The 18,657-nt window shown below is 46.9% G+C and overlaps 2 protein-coding genes across 3 annotated transcripts in view; one reads left to right on the top strand and one right to left on the bottom strand.

The window, feature by feature from the left end:
- Mre11 (MRE11 homolog, double strand break repair nuclease) overlaps positions 1-3,097 on the bottom strand; it is a 61,696-nt gene extending 58,599 nt beyond the window's left edge. The window contains exon 1 of the mRNA XM_039082071.2: positions 2,845-3,097. The gene's annotated coding sequence lies outside the window, so the exon portion shown is untranslated. The remainder of the gene's footprint in view (positions 1-2,844) is intronic.
- On the top strand, positions 1,377-18,626 carry C8h11orf97 (similar to human chromosome 11 open reading frame 97). Of its 2 annotated transcripts, XM_063265959.1 has the most exons (6): positions 1,377-1,512; positions 2,709-2,850; positions 3,142-3,339; positions 7,950-8,054; positions 15,461-15,586; positions 18,347-18,604. In XM_063265959.1, exons 3-6 carry the CDS (start codon positions 3,201-3,203, stop codon positions 18,349-18,351), a joined length of 375 nt encoding a protein of 124 aa, XP_063122029.1. In that variant the 5' UTR covers positions 1,377-1,512; positions 2,709-2,850; positions 3,142-3,200; the 3' UTR covers positions 18,352-18,604. The 2 variants fall into 2 exon arrangements, with proteins under 2 accessions (XP_063122029.1, NP_001102759.1); NM_001109289.1 differs by lacking the exons at positions 1,377-1,512; positions 2,709-2,850 and having other exon boundaries at positions 3,123-3,339; positions 18,347-18,626.
- Positions 18,627-18,657: the final 31 nt, after the last annotated feature.

The raw sequence follows: 18,657 nt of genomic DNA, 5'->3' as shown, positions 1-18,657 counted from the left end.
TTTTAATGGTTTTGCAAAACAGGTTCTCCTGATAGCCCAGGTTGGCTTGACTTCATGGTCTCCTGCTTCAGCCTATAGAGTTTTGGAATTACAGGTCTGGGCCACAACACTCAGTTTCAGTGAGGATGATTTTTGAAGGTAGATATCCAATAATAACTAATTTTATTCTCTTATTTTATTTTCTTATAGCACGTAGGAACACGTGATGACCTCTTGCCCAAATTCTAGGAAGTACATTTTCTTGGGAATCCTTTGAGATATTTCAAGCTACCAAAAATAATGTTACCAAGTCACTGGAATTTTAAGATCCCAAACAATCAGGCCCATATTTATAAGGAGCAGCTCCTTCATTAACTGACAGAAAAGGAAATTGCTCCTAAATTTAATCCATTTGGAAGCATTCAATAAGTTTGAAATGATGGCTACTTACTATAGAAGAGGAAATGGTTGGCTTTGAAGATACTTTAGGGCTGTAGGAATTGAGAGGAGAAGCTGGTACAAGTACAGACTTGACCTCTCTGAAGAAATACCACACAGAGCCCCCTGTTACTCAAAACCTAAACAGACAGGTAAGGGTTCTGGAAACCTGTCCTAAATCTAAGGAATTAAGCTACGATGTTAACTCCCTAGCAATGAGCAAAGACACTCCTTGATAGTGCTATCATGTTGTCAGTCAGGGGCAGAGGAGATGGCAGTCCTTTGTTCATCCTCATTTAACACCTGGCTTGATGGCCAAAGCTGTTTTATACCTAGGACACATAAAAATCAAATCCAGGGAGCACAGTGCAGAAGAAGGAAGATGGAGGCCTGAGTACTACCTCGTCACCCACAGACCTGCCCTCCACATGGCACGAGCGGGCCATGGATACCTGCTAGCTGACACTCCACACGATGCGGATGGAGGATGTCACCTAGGGTCCTGCCAACCACGAGGTCACCCTGCAGCGGGAATCACCACAATATGTGAGTGTGTGGTGGTCAGATGGGAGAGAGAAGAGGAGCAGCTTGAGCATTATGGAGAGAGATGGAACAGGAGACTTGAGTGGACAGGAGCAGCCTGTGCTCAGTGACCAGCCCTGCCACCTGGGACCATGGTGAGATCCTAGCCTAAGGCGACTCTGAGGGCCATGTCTGAGTCAGTGGCTACACAGCTGCAGGGGTCAATGTCAATGGCCAGGGGCTGTGCAACACTGGCCCTGCCCCTCACTGGCTACAGCATTGAGGAGAGCTGGCCCCACCTCTCATGGCTGGCAGCACTGAGGAGGGATGGCCTTGTGAATTACCCCAGCAGCACAGTGGAGCCAGTCCTGAGGGCGTGACTGTGGAGAGCTGACCCTGCCAGAGGTGACGCTCCCTGCTCCCACCACCTCCGGCAGTTGGGAAAGTTGCCCCCAGGGTCATGAGCACAGGAGAGCAGGCCCTGTCCCTTCCTGGCTGCAGCACAAGGACAGTGAGCCCTGCAGCTTGCCTGGTCAGCACAGCAGTAGGACTGGCCCTGGTCGAAAGATGGAGGTGAGCTAGCACCAAGGGTAAGAGTGAGGGAGAACTGGCCCCATCACTTGTTTGCAGTGAGGTGGCATGGGTGCAGGGGGGGTGCCCTCCCCTTCTCCACCACCACCTCCCCACCCCACCCCGCCCCACTTTCACCCCTCTCCACTTGCAGTCGTTTGGAGATCTGGCACTGCCCCTCATTGGCAGGAGCACTAGGGAGAGTGGGCCCTGTACTTTGACTGGGCAGTGAGGTGAAGATGGCCCTGGAGGTGTGGGTTCACTGAGCTGGTCCTGCCTCCTGCTGATGGCGGTATTGGGTAACCTAGAAGGAACAGTGCTAGAGAGCTTGCCCTGGTGATTCAGTCAAGAGAGAGCTGGCAGAGTGACCAGATCCGCTACCATCCAGACCCATATCTGGGGCTCTAAGATGCCACACCCCAAAATCTATATCATCAGCAAAGGGTTGAGAACCATGAAAGGGCCAGGCCTGCTGTCCCAAAGCTGCAGGTTGTCCATGACACAGGGCAGCAGCAGGATAACTGGGAGGAATTCAGATGAGGATCCACAGAAGTGCAGAATGAACATTTACAGGTGAAGATGTGTGGACAGAGGGGTCTGCTGTGGGACACACTGCCACAGCTTCCACCATGAGATGTTTTCTACGCTTTGTTTCTTGCTGCTGCTGTTTTTTTTCAGTTTTTTTCTGCGGGAGTTTGCAAGGGTGAAGGTTGGATATGAGGGGAAGGGGAGATGAGTGGGACTGGGGTGCACGATGTGAAGCTCACAACACACACACACACACACACACACACACACACACACACCTTTGTGTTGTATCTGCTGCTCATATATGGTTAGGTCAGTTTCTAGACAATTCTGTTCCACTTATGTGGTTAACATGGTTGCAATCATGAAAATATCAATCAAAAATAAAAGTGGCTGGCACTAAGGTACAGTAAACATATGGGTGGGGGTGTCTCCTGAACTTGTTAATAGCCCTGTAGAGTTATCTAACCGTTCATCTTTTATAAAATCAATGCCACGTTTTAACGACTGTAAAACAGAGGTAACCCTGCTGCAAACAAACTCGATTTTCTGACTCACGTTTCCAATTCTGTGGGTTTGTCACCTGAAAATTTGGTGATTTTTGTGAGCTGTCACAGACTATGTGTACAAAAATCCCTGTAAACTAACTACAGCTATTTAATAACTTACAGCACCAAACTTGTGAATTTTCAACATGAATTGCTTGAGAGTCATGTCCAAGTCCAGATGTGACTGGTAAAGCTCTGTATGGAGCAGGTGACTGTGGGGAATTGCTGGTCCTGTTCCTCAAGCCATCCCAACACTCACCCAGAGGTAAGACCAAATCTTTGAGGCTTTAGAACTTTTGCTGAGTCACATCCCTGTTGTGTGGCCTTGGGCACTTTCCCAAACCTTTGTGACTCTTGGATTCCCATCCACACAACTGAAGCATCTCTCTTGAGAAAGCTGGGTTCTTTCTGTGGGTCTGGATCTAAGGAATCGCCGCTGCTGCTAGCACGTAGGCTGTAACCTGCACGCACCTGTAGCCTAGGGGAAGTTGGCAGAGCCCTGGAGGCCCGGAGCATCGGCGGTCACTATGACAACCCCAGATGCCTTGCGTTCCAGAGCAGCCGGTGGCGGAGTTGAGAGGCCTGGTAGCTGTGGGTCGAGGAGACCCCGGTGGCATGAGGCGGCAGGAGGCGCTGGTGGTGACGGCTGGGACAGCCTCAGAGGCCAGCCGCGACGGAGAGCAGCCTAGGCCCGCAGGGCTGGTGTGCCGCGCGCGTGTTGAGCCTGGTGGTCCCCAAGAGTCTCGCCAACAATGTGAGTTCAGCTCCAGCTTCAGACCTTGGCGGTGGTAGGACCAGTGACAAGGCTGGGCGGGCGGCGGCCAGGGGTCGGGGGAGACCCCAAAGTGGAACTAGCTGTATCACTTAAGGTTTCTGGAAGTGGGATGGAGAGCCCCTATTTGGAGGTAAGGACACTAGAAGAAATCTAGTGACAGCAGGGACAGCCATGGAGGCAGGCCTTCCACAAGTGAGGATAGGGAGCAACATAGTCTCTCCTTAGGTCAAGAGCTATGTAGAAGGGGGCTATTGACCCTTCAACAAGGATTCCTGAGCCCAAGGACAGGAAGGATATCAGCCTCAACTGAGTTGGTCCTTAACAGCACGGTTTTTTAAAGGGACCATGAATTCATTAACCCAGAGGAATGTACGTAATGATGTTGGGTTTGAACTTGGTGGCATACCACTTGTCTACCATGCACCAGGACCTAGGTTCACTCCCTTATATTTGTCTGGGAAGTAGGGTAGGAACCACTCACATCATCATTCATTTCCCAGATCAGGAAACTAAGGTGCAGAGCAGAGGGAAGGAGGTGAAGTCAGCCAGCACTGGCAAAACACTTGACAATCATCTCTGGCAGTCAAAGCTCACAAATCACTACCTGGGTTAGAATGTCACACTGCAATCCTTCTTCTTCCCTCTGCCTATGGAATATGAAAACAATATTCAAATCAGTAAAGACTGTCTAGAGGCAGTTGTAACTGGATTTCTAAGTACCTGAGCCGTTGGCTGCTGGGGAGGCTTGAGGGCCAAGGAGGACTGCAATCAGCTTCCAGGACTGCTCAGAGCCTCCTTGATTGCCTCTCTGGGGACTAGCTGAAGCATCTGGAGGCTGTCTGTGCTTGGGCACTCTAGTAGAGAGTTTGCTCCTAAAAACAAGCCATTATATTGATCTGCATCAGTACTGTCCTGTGCTCTCTCCGTGTGTCTCTGTCTCTCTCTGTATGTCTCTCTCTCCCTCCATCTCTGTCTCTGTCTCTGTCTCTCCCCCTCTGCCTCTGTCTCTGTCTGTCTCTGTCTGTCTCTCTGTCTCTCTATCTCTGTCTGTCTCTCTGTCTCTCTCTCTGTCTCTCTCTGTCTCTCTCTGTGTGTTGATGTGTGTCTGTGTGTTTGTGTCTGTCTCTCTCTCCCTCTTCCTCTCTCTCTGCCTGTCTCTCTGTCTCTCTGTCTCTCTGTCTATCTCTCTCTCTCTCTCTCCCTTTCTCTCTCTCTCTGGTCTCTCTCCCTCCGCCTCTCTCTGTTTGTCTCTGTCTTTCTCTGTCTCTCTGTCTCTGTCTCCCTGTCTCTCTCTGTCTCTGTCTCTGTGTGTGTGTGCTGTGTGTCTCTGTCTGTGTGTCTGTGTCTGTATGTCTGTATGTGTGAAGGCCAGAGGACAACCCCAGCTCTCATTCCTCAGTTTCACTGAGAAAGTGAGTACCACTGATGTTGAAGTTTTCTTGCAGCATAGGTTAGACTGGCTGGATGACTGGCTGTCTGGCCAGGGAGCTCCAGGGATCAATCTGCCACCACTTCAGGCTTTTCTTATTATAACACACAAATAATTGTATTAGCCCACAGGCAACTGTGAGAAAAACAAACACAAGTAAAATGGTCGGGCGCATTATAAAAATCAGCACCACTTGCTGTTCGAAGTCAAGGAGCCTGGCAAACCTTATTATAAAGCAAACCCCAGAGTGGCACCAACACTTAAACATAGATAAACAAAGGCACAGTGTGTGGATTTCCCCTTCTGTCATCTTTTTCTTTTCTCTGTCTCCAGTCCCCACTTCCCTCCTTCCCTTGCTTTTTCTTAGTGGAGGACTTTTCCCTCTCTAGCTTTTTGTCATTCTCAATTTCCAAGGCCCCACCAGTCTCCTTCAGCAGTTTCCTCTGCAAATTCTCTTGCTGCCAAACTGCAGTCTGTCAAGAAACCTGCGCTTTTGAGCAGGCAGCTCTTCTCTGTGATCTGGTATAAGCTTTGCCTCCTTCCTTGCCATGTTATTTCCCATGAAGGTTGTGATTCTACAGAGAAAGCCTAAAGTAGTCAGGTTCAAGTAGTGCTGGTTCCTACTCACATGAGTCCCAACCTCGGAAACAAGAACGAGAACCTCAGAGTACCTGGTTGTACCTTTTCTGAGTCTGGGGACATATCTGAATCCTTACTATTGGAAGTGGACCAGGGTCACATTCGAGGCTCTTGTCCTGATTGAGCATGTGAGACTCAAAGTGAGTCTTAACTACTGGAAACCCTCCTCCACCAACACACACACACACACACACACACACACACACACACACACACACACACACACACACACCCCAAGTGAGACAAGAACAGAGTTTGATGCAAACACAAGAGGTTTATTTTTCCAGCACGTTGGGGTTGAACTTCAGTCAGCCCCTTGTTGTGAGTGACTAGAAGGCAACCCTGAGTGGCTACAACAAGCAGTTTTTATACTTTTTAGGGGTACAGGTTACATCAGGAAGGTTACAATTCAAACTTACTGGATAAGCATATTGACCTTTGAATCTATTGGCTAGCAAGCATGGGCAGATTATGAAATGCATTCGAATTCTATCTGGGACCAGAGGATCAGGTGACTATCAGTCAGTACATTCTGTGGGTTTTCAAGAATGTTCCTGCTCCTCCCGAGAACTGTGGGTGGAGAATGGAACTAGGCCTAGCCTTGCCCTGGGGTGGGTGGGTGTAAGGCTGGAGAAAGCCCCTATGGTCCTTCAGGTCTGTCTGCAGTCAGAACAAGTACACTCATGCTAACTGTTGGTTAACCTGGAGTAAGGGGAGATGTCTACCATATCTTTGTGAGAATAACATCAAATTTCAAATATATAACAAATTTGCTTGAGTTTTCTCTGGCTCCTTGAATTGTGACAGGAACCTCTTGTTCTCTAGTGTTGACAGACACATCCATGCCGTACCTGAGCATACATCTGCTGTCCATCTCTTATGCTTTTTGCCACACTCCATTTAATATTCCAATCAGTGGAACAGAAAGACTTCTGCTTTTACGAATGGCTGTTTTAAAAGACAGATACTAAACCATTAGTTATGCAATAATTGTATGCAGATATGCAAATGAAGGGACAATAAATGAAACAAAAGAGGAAAGAAATGCTGTGAGCTGTAGGTTGGAGAACCGGGGATGCTCCTCTGAGTAACTGATACACAATAAAGCTGGCACTTACAATTTGAGTGGCAGTTTTACTTAGGCAGAAGCTCCGGAGAAAGACTGGTCTTGTGAAGATGGGATCAGAGGGGAGGGAGAGCCAGGGGTGGGAAGTTGAATCTGAAGATGCAGCCCAGGCCAGGAAGCACATAGCTCTTCTGTCCTCTTAGGGTTCTGTTCCCTGAGAAGAACAGAAAGAATGCAGCAAGGCGCTGAGAAGGAATTCTCCTGGACTGGAGCAACAGGGAGAGATGGGGCCAGCCTCAGAGGCCAGGAAAAGGCCCTAAGTCTTCCTTACAGTTAACTTCTATAGGTTTAATCTCTTATTTAAGACTTGTTTTATTATTTGTGTGTGTGTGTGTGTGTGTGTGTGTGTGTGTGTCCGTGTATCCACGTATCTCTGTGTGTTTATGTGTCCTTGTACATGGGTAGCCACAGAGGCCAGAAGAGGGCACTGGATTCCCTAGAGCTGGAGTTCCAGCCTGCTGTGAGCCACCCTGTAGGTGCTAGAAACAATGCCTGTACCCGAAGGAGCAGCAAGCATTCTTAATTGATGAGTCATCAGCTGGAATCTTTAAAAACGAACGCTAAAGATGCTGAGATGAGGCTGGCCTAAAGCACTTGCTGTGTGAGTGTGAGTGCCTGAGTTTGAGCCCAGCTAGACCCAGTAGCATCCACCATGAGATGGGAGGCTAGTGCACAAGAGTTCTTGGAAGTTTTCAGAAAAAAGCAGCATGGCAGTACACAATGGTAAACAAGAAAGAGAGGAGAGATCCTGTCGCAAAGGAGTGGAAGATGAGGACTGAACCTGAGTCTCTGTCTCTGTCTCTTTCTGTCTCTCTCTGTCTCTGACTGTCTGTCTCTCTCTCTCTTACACACACACACACACACACACACACACGCACACACTGCATTCTACATCTGAACTGCAAGATCCAGGCACAAATCTGTCTTACCCTTTACTTTGCCCTCGCCCCCAAGCCAAATGTCAGGAACAGAGTAGGTCTTTAGCCAGAATTCACTGCTGGGCGTGGTGATGCATACCTGTAATCTCAACAGGTTCTACAGCTGCCTGTGAGACACAGGGAGAGTTTGCCACAAAACAAAGCAAACCACACCCTGAACCCCTCATTGTTGATAAATGAAAGTTCACGAAGTCAACGAGAATGTTTCACATATTTCTTCACCATATTTAAAGAGAATCCCGAAGCCCACCTCACACACTTGGGAATTATGGGAAAGGATGAAGTCCTCCAGACCAGAAGTTGTAATGACAGAGATAATTCCAAGATAATTCCTCAGGGCAAGCCATCTATTGGTTCTAAGGAATAGCATGCTGTTTTAAAAAAGTTATTCATATAGGAATGACGGCTGGAAGGCTGGGCAGGGTTGGCCATAAATCCATTATGAGTATTTTTCCAGGGAAGACGTTTCTATACTGTGAGCCCCACAAGAGAATCAAGGAGGTTTTGGAAGAAGAACTTTCTATCAAGAGGGATGAATGTCACGTGAAAAGCCCAACTGCAGGTAATCGTGCCACAAGCAAGGGCCTTTGCTAAATGAATATGAAATTGTCTGTCTGATGGCAGGTTGGTTAATTTATTTGTAATGAAACAATAACCATCAAGAGAAATAAGTTCTGGGAAATCTTAGAATGCTTTCTGGCCTGTGTCCAGTTATACCTCCACATGTAGGGAAAAATGAACTAAATCTTCCATATGTGGTTTGCTGTCCATGCTCTTGGCTACTTCTTTCTGTTTAACCATAAATAGAACACTCTCACATGCTTGGGACACAAAGTAACATCTTCAGACTCATCAATGTAGATTTGCTCAATGGCAGGGGTTCCCAAATGGTACATTGTACCTGGATGCCTAGACTACCAAGTTCCCAGGTGACTGGTGCTCCTTGTGCAGAGCCCCTCCCTGGCAATGACTGTTACAGCAGAATGAGAGTCATTAAACCAGTTCAAATCACCCAGAGACCACATTTTAGCAAAACACAGTACATGAGTGACACAACTGGGTACAGATAACTCTCAAGATGGTTGACATGATGTCCATGCTCAGACATGTCTGAGATGACTGGCCCCATGTGCCTGTGATTCCTTTTCCAATCCCTGGGAGAATATTTATAATCAGGTTTTTTATTATAATGCTCATGGGGTCTTGAATTTTCTAGAAGAAAAATATGCAGGTCAGCAGAATGGCTCATGGGGTTAAAATACCTGCTGTGAAAGAAAGCCTACTCACCTGGGTTCAATCCCTAGAACCTACCAATCCCAAATTCCCTTCATACTGCTGGTATACAGCTCCCTGACAAAAGCAACTTCAGTGGAGAAGGTTCACTGGATCCATAATTCCAGGTTACACTCCATCAAGGCAGAGACATCAAGGCAGGAATGTGAAGCAACTAGACACACCCACGGTCAAGAGCAGAGAGAGAGAGAGAGAGAGAGAGAGAGAGAGAGAGAGAGAGAGAGAGAGAGGAGAGAGCATGCCCGCTGCTCAGCTTGCCTCTGTACTCTAATTCAGTCCAGGACTCCAAGACCAGGGGACCTTGCTGCCCAAACTGTGGTCTTTGCATATCAATTAGCATAACCCTACCAACATGCCCACAGTCAACCTGATTTTGACGATCCCCCATTGAGACTCTTCCTGGATGGTTCTAGGTGTGTAGGTTCTAGGTTCTATGGTGTGTAGAGTTTATAGAGTTAATCATCACATCATATAAACGCAGAAAGAGAGAACCAACTCCACAAAGTCGTCCTGTGCCCTTCACATGCATGCTACAGCACACACGTACCCCCCCATACTAATAAAAAGAAAATAAATGAGAGAACCGTGAGTACAAAGTTCAGAGAACTGGCAATTTCTGGAGAGAACTATGGGGTCTAATAACAGATGCTGACAATCTCAAGATATATCATTCAAACTCTAGTCCACTTCACAGTTCTAATCAGCCGTGGGAATTTACTCTTAGGTCTGACTGTATTGCTAATGTCATGCAGTATCTTCGAGAAAAGCTTTAAGTCTACTCTACCTGCTGTGGATAGATGGAGAGTGGCCTACGTGTAATGTGGTTTTGATGGCTAAGCAACTTTTGTCCAAGTTATTATAATAGTTCAGATTTAGCTTCATTGTTTCAAAGGACGGACATAGAAACTAAATAACAGGTTTGCTATTCTCTGAGGAGGAAATGAGTGTTGTATCATTCTTACTGAATGCATTGATGTGAGGCAGCCTAAGAGAATAGGAAAGAAACATTTGTTTTTGTATTTTCAAATATCCACTTAGCATGCAGCTACCAGGGCTGCATTTTATGGTATCCACCAGAGGGCGCACAAAGGCAATATTTCACCTAGAAAAAAAATCTCAAAGATGATATAAAGTTGTGCTTTAAAGGGCTCCTCCAGAATAGGGACTTGGTACCCAGGAAGAGTGATAGACTCTTGCCCGCTGCAGTAGGGCACCCCTAATGGGCCGTTGGTCTTCTAGTCGGGTATGCAGAAAACCTGATGACCACTGGAGCTTCTCCTTCCGGAAGACACACATAACCACACACAGCCGGGAGTCCGCATGCAGCGTTCAGGAACGCCATCTTAGCCATCTAAGATTCTAAGAGCGAGTGTGCACACAGAGGGCTGCTTCTGTGTTTATCTGTCCTTCCTTCCTCTCTCTTCCCTGTTGTGATACCCTTTGGTCCCCACGAGTTTAAAGACATTTCCAGATTGAAAAAAAAAAAAAAACACCAAAAAACAAAAAACCCTTCCTTTTGAAGGAAACCTGTGATTTCTCTACCATATCCATCCCCTGAGTGGCGTCCTGCAAGGCTGTATACTTCTTTCTGTTATCAAGGCCTCAATATGGCCCTGGAGAGCATCAGTTTCCATTCCCCTGCCTCAGCTCCTTTCTTCTTGCCACCCTTTTCTCCCTCACTCCTCTACCTCTACTTGGCCTCAAAAATATGAATAACTCACTCTTCATTCTTTTGAGTAAGGGTCTCTATATGTAGCCTAGGCTGGCCTTAAACTTGTAGAGATCTGCTGTAGTAAAAATAGAAAAATGGGTGGGACAGTTCCTGCGGTAATTCTGCACGCAGTTATTATTATTTTACCCACTCTTCAAGAGTCTTCCCCACATCAAGAAGTAGTGCACATTCCATTTACTTGATTAGGGCAACAGTGAGAAGTCAGGCCCTCAAGTGCCATTCCAGACCATGGTTAACTCGCTGACTCCATTTGTGGAAGAGCCCTGAGTTTCCCAGCTGTGCCCTTGACGCCTCCATCCCTCTCCTCTGTCAAGAGCAGCAAGGCTTGCGGCTGCTTCCTGCGTGGTCTCCTAAGTCTGTTCTCTACACAGAAAACAGAATGGTCTCCAGGACTAATCAGGTCACCACCACACTCAAACCTCTACAGTGTCTTTTTTATTGTTTTAAATCAAATCCCATCACTTGGGAAGTAGAGGCAGGAGGATCAGGGGTTGAAGGTCATCTTTGGCTCTATCATAAGTTCTAGGCTAGCCTGGGCTACAGAAAAGCTGATAGAAGCAAACACTAGAATAAGTCACACTCTCCTGCCCGCTGGGGCTCTGAGAGGTTTCTAGGTTGTGCAAGGTCATACAAGAGTCAGATACGTGGCAGAATCAGATTCCAATTAAAGTCTGATCCCAAAGCCATTCTTTCTACGTAGGATGTTCTGGTCATGCTCAGCTGAGCCCTGTGGGGTTTGTGCCACTGCTCACCAACTTAAGGTTCAATGTTTAATATGCCTGATTGTTCGTTCTTGTCCCTGGACTCCATGACACTAAGCTGTTCTGGTTTCCTTCCTGGGACATTCTTTTCTTTTGTTGCTTAAGAACTGTTGTTACTCCCTTTGCTCAACAGCCCAGGTTTGCCGGGATGATATCCACCATCTTGTCCCACTACCTCTTTCTGAGCTCCTCCGCTGTGATCTCACTAACACACTCTTGATATTGTGTCTCTAGGCAGACTGTTTCCTGGGTGTCCCTTAATCACTCAGGATCAGCACTGGGAAAAATAACTCCTCCCACCTGACCCCACCCTACAGTGCCAACTTACTCCTGAGTCAGTGGCCACCAAATGACAGGGCCACCTCCACAATCTTCTTCTTCTCCAGGCAGACATAGCCTACATCTAGTACGGCTTAGATCAAGCTCCAAAACCACTGGCCATGTGCCAACTTCACCCTTCAAATACATATATTTTCTCTGTGGTATATACTTTATCAGAACCATGTTGTCAACATTAAAAAATCAGACCCATCCATACCTGTAATCCAAATACTTGAGTGGAGGCAGTAGTAATCAGGAGTTGAAAGTCACCTTTGACGACATACAGGGTTTGAGGCCAGCCAGGATTTTATTAGGCCCTGTCTTTTTTTATTTTTAAACAATCTTTTTAATATTTTATTTATTTATTATATATGAGTACACTGTAGCTGTCTTCAGACACACCAGAAGAGGGCATCAGATCTTATTACAGATGGTTGTGAGCCACCTTATGGTTGCTGGGATTTGAACTCAGGACCTCGGGAAGAACAGTCAGTGCTCTTAACCACTGAGCCATCTCTCCAGTCCTAGACCCTGTCTTAAAGAACTGAAAAAAAAGGTGCTAGGGATATAGCCCAGTCATAGAACACTTGTCTAGAATGCACAGGGTCATGGGTTGACCCCCCCCCCCAAAACCTCAAGCACTATCAGATCTGTGTATCTTCAATGTATACAATGTATAATGTAAAATGTATAAGGCCTAAGCTAGGCCTCCCGAGTACTATCAGATCTGTGTATCTACAATGTATACGGTACAATGTATAAGGTACACTGTATAAGGTACAATGTATAAAGTACAATGTATAAGGTACAAGGTATAAGGCCTAAGCTAGGCCTCCCAGCTGGCAGGTCAAGGGAGTCACAGTGCAGGAGTTAAAATCTTAGAGTTTTCTTCCCCTTGTCAAATCTCGGAGCATGTTTACACAGGGAAGCATGGGAGGTAGGGCTTGAAACTGGCCTTTCGGGGCCTCTTATTCATCGCTGCCCACAGACAGCCAACCAGAACAAACACATATTTTTAAAAATAAGTTTGACTTTCCTGTGAGATCAACCTGAGGCACTGGCTTAGAATCTCTAGGGGGTGGGAAGCATGCATGGTTTTGTAATTTTTAAATTTAGAAGGAAAACCCACAGGAAAAGGTCTTTGAATAGAAGCAGTCAAGGGTACGAAGAGAGAAAAGTCTCTACAAGGTTTTAGGACAGGATCTGTGTCTTTGGTGCCTGCTGCTCTCGTCCCTTCCTGGCCAGGTATGCCAACTCTGAGGCTCTGCTGGCACTGCCCCGGTCTTGTCCTCCTGCTACCTTCTAAAAGGCACATCCCTGGAGCATGGGGGAGAGGGGTTTCACTCCTCAATAGAGCAGCTGTATCAAAGGGCTTCAGAGCATCTTTTGTTCTACTTGAATATCTCAGCTCTGGTAACTTCTTCACCCAATTATTACATCGAATAAACACAATGTTATTAATAATTTTTCTATCCGTCTTCTTCTTTGAAAGCAATAATCACTTATGCACAACTGTGTTTTGCTTTGGGGGTTTTAACTCTCCTTAGCACCTGCACATGTATTTTGAATGTTTTCTCCATTCAATTGTAACCTTTAGCACTCCTGTGATTGTATCAGGAAGAACACGACTAGAGTTGGCCCTCGAGACACTTTCATATCCAATTCAATGTGGTGGTCTGCAGAGCCCTGCTCTAGAGTGTAAACTGTTCTACCTGCTAGATTTTCTAGGGCAAATATTTATGGTCCCCTGCCTTTGAGAACCTATTCTCGGTGGCTGAGAGGAGCCTTTTCTCTCTAAAGACAGGACAGAGGAAGAGACTGGCTTGAATGGGAGGGGAAGATTTAGGTTAGATTCAAAGAACGGCTTCGATTTCATAAGATCTAGACAGAAAGAGACTGTGAGTCTGTCCTTAAGGGCCTAGAAAAAGGCTGACTCTCATCTTGAAAGGCAGCATCAGCCACTCTCCTAACCGTGCGAGCCAGGCTGGGGTGACACTGAGCTTGGCAAGCCCTCTGAGCTGCACCCCTGCAGACAGACTCTGAGCTCACCCTTTGACAGTGAAATCACTGTCCTTGTGAAAACAACAGCAATCATTTGTTAAACACAAAGCACTCGGGGCTGGGGATTTAGCTCAGTGGTAGAGCGCTTACCTAGGAAGCGCAAGGCCCTGGGTTCGGTCCCCAGCTCCGAAAAAAAGAACCAAAAAAAAAAAAAAAAAAAACCACAAAGCACTCTATGCGCATGCCATCCAGGCCATCCAGGCCATCCAGGCCATCCAGGCCATCCAGGCCATCCAGGCCATCCAGGCCATCCATGCCATCCATGTCCAAGCAGAATCCGACCAGACAGCGCTGTTAATACGACTCGTCCAGGCTCTCAGCCCCACTTTACTCTGAGCCCAGAGACTGTGTTCCCTCTTGGGCATTGCTTAGTGTGGAATCTTTTAGGGAGGTACCAAATGTCATGAGAGCATTAGTGAGACGGCCTCTGGCTCTGAGGAGAATATTCAGCAGTAAAATGCTCACACGCACTCAGAATCCTAACAAGTCACACAGCTAACCCGAGTTCTCTAACTCAGTCAGTGAGCATCGTTCTTGTTTTGTGGTTAAATTTGTCTTAGGTTTGCTATTCCTGTGATCAACCCCATGACCAAAGCAATCAGGAGAGGAGAGGGTTTATTTCAGCTTATAACTCCAGGGCCACACTTCGTCACTAAGGGAAGTCAGGGCAGGAGGTGAGGCAGAGGCTGTGGAGAGAGGCTGCTTCCTGGCTTCCTCAGCATGCTTTCTTTTTTTTTTTTTTTTTTTTCGGTGCTGGGAACCGAACCCAGGGCCTTGCGCTTCCTAGGCAAGCGCTCTACCACTGAGCTAAATCCCCAACCCCCTCAGCATGCTTTCTTATATACCCCAGGGCCACCTGCTCAAGTTTGTTACCACCCACAGTGAGCTGGGCCCTCCCTCATCTATCATCAGCCAAGAAAACGTCCCCTCCCCCAGGCTTGCTCACAGGCCAATCTAGTGGTGACATTTTCTCAGTTGAGGAATTCCATTACTCTTTGTGTCACATTGGCATAACACTAGCCAACACAGAAGTTAATGGAATAGCTAAGCAGATGGTTTTAGGATACCGTGGGGATCAAAGTACAAAGTATTAGCAACACTTAGACATGTTCTCCTGAGCAGGTGCCCTTTTCAGAATTCCAGACCTGCCATCCGCACATCACAGTGCAGACGCCATTTTCCAGGTGTTCAGCACTGTAACAGCAGGATACTGAGCTCGTCATGGGGACATTAAGCCACACCTGGCTCAGGGCTTTTAGGAGAAGCTAGAGTCTTCTGAATGTTTTCTAGTCTGTGGAAATATTCCCACTTAATGAAGGAAGGAATTAAATTAGAATCAGATACAGAAAACTGAGCAATACATAGAATTGGTCTTATTTATTCTTGATCCTTTGGTTTTGCAATATATGTTAACATAATGGCCTTTCATGTCTTTGCGGAGACCCAACATAAGAGCACACAGTGTTTTTTTTTTTTTGTTTGTTTGTTTTGTTTTTTTTTTGTTTTTTTTTTTCGGAGCTGGGGACCGAACCCAGGGCCTTGCGCTTGCTAGGCAAGCGCTCTACCGCTGAGCTAAATCCCCAACCCCAAGCACACAGTGTTTTAATTCCATTGCTGAATGCATGAAGTGTATCGAAGATTAGATGGCAAACACCTCATGTGGCTTCATTCATTAGGTTGAGTGTATTCTACTCAGTGAATTGGAAGCGTAGTCACCCAGGAAAATCCGTTTGAAGCACTTTGTGCTAGGAGGAGAATACAGCACTCACTGTCGTTGTCTTGCTCCTAACACTTTCACAGTGGCCCTGGATGGAATCTGGAGCATTCGAAGGAATCTCCCCGTGGGAGGCATGATACCAGGACAGCAGAGCAGGAACTGCTCACTCCCACAAACCAAGTACTACTCGAGGCATGGAGGACTGAGAAGTAAGACCCTGGACCCCACAGCCCCACAGACAGCTGAGGGGGTTCCACAGCTTACAAACAAGCGGTGCACCGTTAAACACCTTAATCACAGGTCACCTTTCCTGCTTTGCTTCTGTCCTGTCACACTTTACTTATCCACTGTCTGTCATCCTGGGACTCACAGTCCAGTTACAGAACACACCTCCACAGACACAAGAGAAGTTCATACCTAACCTGAGACATCTGACTCTACTTCACACGCACAACGGCCAGGCTCTGGGGGAGGGATTGTGTCCGTTCCTTTCTTCTAAACAGGTGACAAAAGGGAGGTGAGAGAATTAAGCAAGGACCCGGCAAGATTCTTACCTGTTCCCTTAGTCTCCCCTTAGGTACGTGGGCCACCTGTCTAGTGTAGTCCTCAGGAAACACGAGCTTAGAGAGAAGCACTCCTCATTCCTTCTTCTGGGTATCTGTCACAAATCTTCAGCAGGATATGGGAAGGAGCAAAGAGCATTTGCAGACACTGTAGGGACATGTTGCTGGGACATGAGTCCTGAACGTCACTGGGGGGTGACCCTGTGTGCAAAAGCAGCAGCACACAGAAGCCAAAAACGCTCTCTCCCTGCTCCCCCCAATCTCTTGTCTCCTTCTCTTCCATTTTTAAAGACATTTTGCTGTGTGTGTATATGTTTGCTAAATGACCACAGAGGTCAGAGGTCAGAAACAGGATTAGATCTTTTGGAGCTTGAGTTAAAGGCATTTTATATTGTTGACGCTGGGTTCCAGACTTTGGTCCTCTGATAGAGCAGTTCATGCTCTCAATCACCGAGTCAGCCCCAGTCCATGAACTCTTAACCAGAATACGCATCACTGCGGCCAATTCTACAAGCCCTGCTTGCTTCAGATTGTTCTAAGACTTGCGCCTACCATAAGGGATAGGCACAATTCATTTTTCAGATGAGGACATTGAGACACAGAAAGACATTGCCCAGTGTCACTTAGCTATGGAGGGGAAGTGCTTTGAACCCAGGCAGAACATTCTCAGAGCCCATGCCCTCATTTATGAGGTGCTCTGGTGCCCAGAGCCCAGAGACGGGGGATGTAGTGCCCGTAAGTGACAAGTGGGTACAGCACAAGTACTATAAAAGAGGAGGCTGGGGATGGGCCTGTGAGATACGGATGATGAAGCCACTGAGAACTGAGACACAAGATTAAAGGACAGAACTGACCGGAACTCAGCTGTGAGCATGGGTTGGCAATGATAAAGCAGTTGTCATGATTTTACCTCATGTGAAGTGGGACAGCAAGCATTTTACAGTTGTGTAGGCCACATGATCAAACATTGAAGACGATAAGCTCCAACTTCCGGGCAGGATGATTTGGTCAGGAAGGGAATTATGATCCATAGTCTGAAGGGTTGTGTGGTGGAAATTACTAGCCTCTGCCCATCTGGCTTCCAAGACTGTGCTTATCCACTGGCCATCCTGACAGAGATTCTGGACAACAGGGTAGAGCCAATTAAATCAGTTGGTTGTGGTTAGCCATACACAAATGCCAGGGCTGTGCAAGGCAGCGTTAGACTCTGAGAGAGAAAGTACATCTACAACCCAGACGCTAATCAGTGCTTTGAGTAAAACTGATTTATCCTGTGATCCCAGCTACATAGACTAAACCTGGAGTATCCTCGGAGTTCACTTGCCAACAAGCCTCACCAGTTCAGTGAGCTCCAGGCCCAGTGAGCGATCCTGCCTCAAAGGATAGGGTGGGCCAGTCAAGAAGCGTTTACACTGACCCCTGGTCTCCATCATGCACAGGTACATGTGTGCACAGTCTCATGCATACACGCTCACATGCTCATGTCTCTCTCACCATGGCAGAGCTCACTAGTTTGTCATGAGAATGACCAACAGCTGTAGGAGCCAAAGACTCTGTGTTGAATGTCATAGACTGTGTGCTGCTGCTAACCGCATCTACCTCTCCATGAGTGTGTGGGTTTCTCCGATACATTGAACAGGATACAGAATGGATGACGGGAGCAGGGAACCTAATTCCTGAGTTAAAATAATGTGAAGATGTTTTATATGTATTCCGAACCCTGTCACACTTTTGAAGACTTTTCTGTTTCCAAGAACCCCTGCCTCATTCTCTCTCTCTCTCTCTCTCTCTCTCTCTCTCTCTCTCTCCCTCCCTCCCTCCCTCCCTCCCTCCCTCCCTCCCTCTCACTCCCTCCCTTTCCTCCATCCTCTCTCTCATCTGTCTATCTGTCCATGCAATGTGTTCAAGACAGTGCGACACTCCCAAGTGTCATGGCTATTTGGTGGGTTCTCACGCCTGATTTAGGGACTGCACAGTGGCCAGTCCCCACTGCATCCTGATCTTAACTCATTTGCTCTCACCACTTCCTTATTCTGCACCCTGCTAACAAACCAAAAGAGAAAACAGTCATAGCCCACGGAGCACATGGGTTCCTTATGACAACTCAGATTCTGTTTCAGGTCAGGCTGGGTCCAAGGCTTTTTCAAGCCAGCACCCATATGTGCTGGCATTGCCCAGAGTCACACTCACAGTTGGGGCTTAGGGGGAACTGGGGTTTCTGGGTCATAAGGAAGTGTTGGCTTCCAGGTCACTAGTGCCTTTCAAAGTGTGGCTTTCACATTGTGCCCTGCAGGTGATCTGCCATGAGGACGATGACTTTAAAGTTAGACTGAAATGGGGTTTGGATTAAAGATCATCTCCCCGGATAAAACGTGTTTGCCGACATTGTTCTCTTTCTTATTCTAGGGTAAGACGGACATCTTTTCATAGATGGAATTTCATTCCCCTAATGTCCAGAGACTGAAGAAACCCAGGCTTGCTTCTCTATTAAGAAGTATGGGGGGAAAAGGTTTTACCCTATAATACCAATATCCAAGTCAGTCCAAAGCCATGAAATACTATTGGGAAAACGTGCTAAGAAAAATATCCTTGTTTTGTAGTTTTCACAGTTGGGATGTATTAGGCTTCTGTTCGGCTTATTTGATTAAATGTATCAAATAAAAATCTCAACTCTTCTTCATTTCAAGTTAAACATTATAAAATTGAGTTTGTGGTAT

The sequence above is a fragment of the Rattus norvegicus genome, chromosome 8 (assembly GCF_036323735.1).
Source record: "Rattus norvegicus strain BN/NHsdMcwi chromosome 8, GRCr8, whole genome shotgun sequence".
Lineage (NCBI taxonomy): Eukaryota > Metazoa > Chordata > Mammalia > Rodentia > Muridae > Rattus > Rattus norvegicus.
This window is presented reverse-complemented; position numbering and strand designations above follow the sequence as displayed.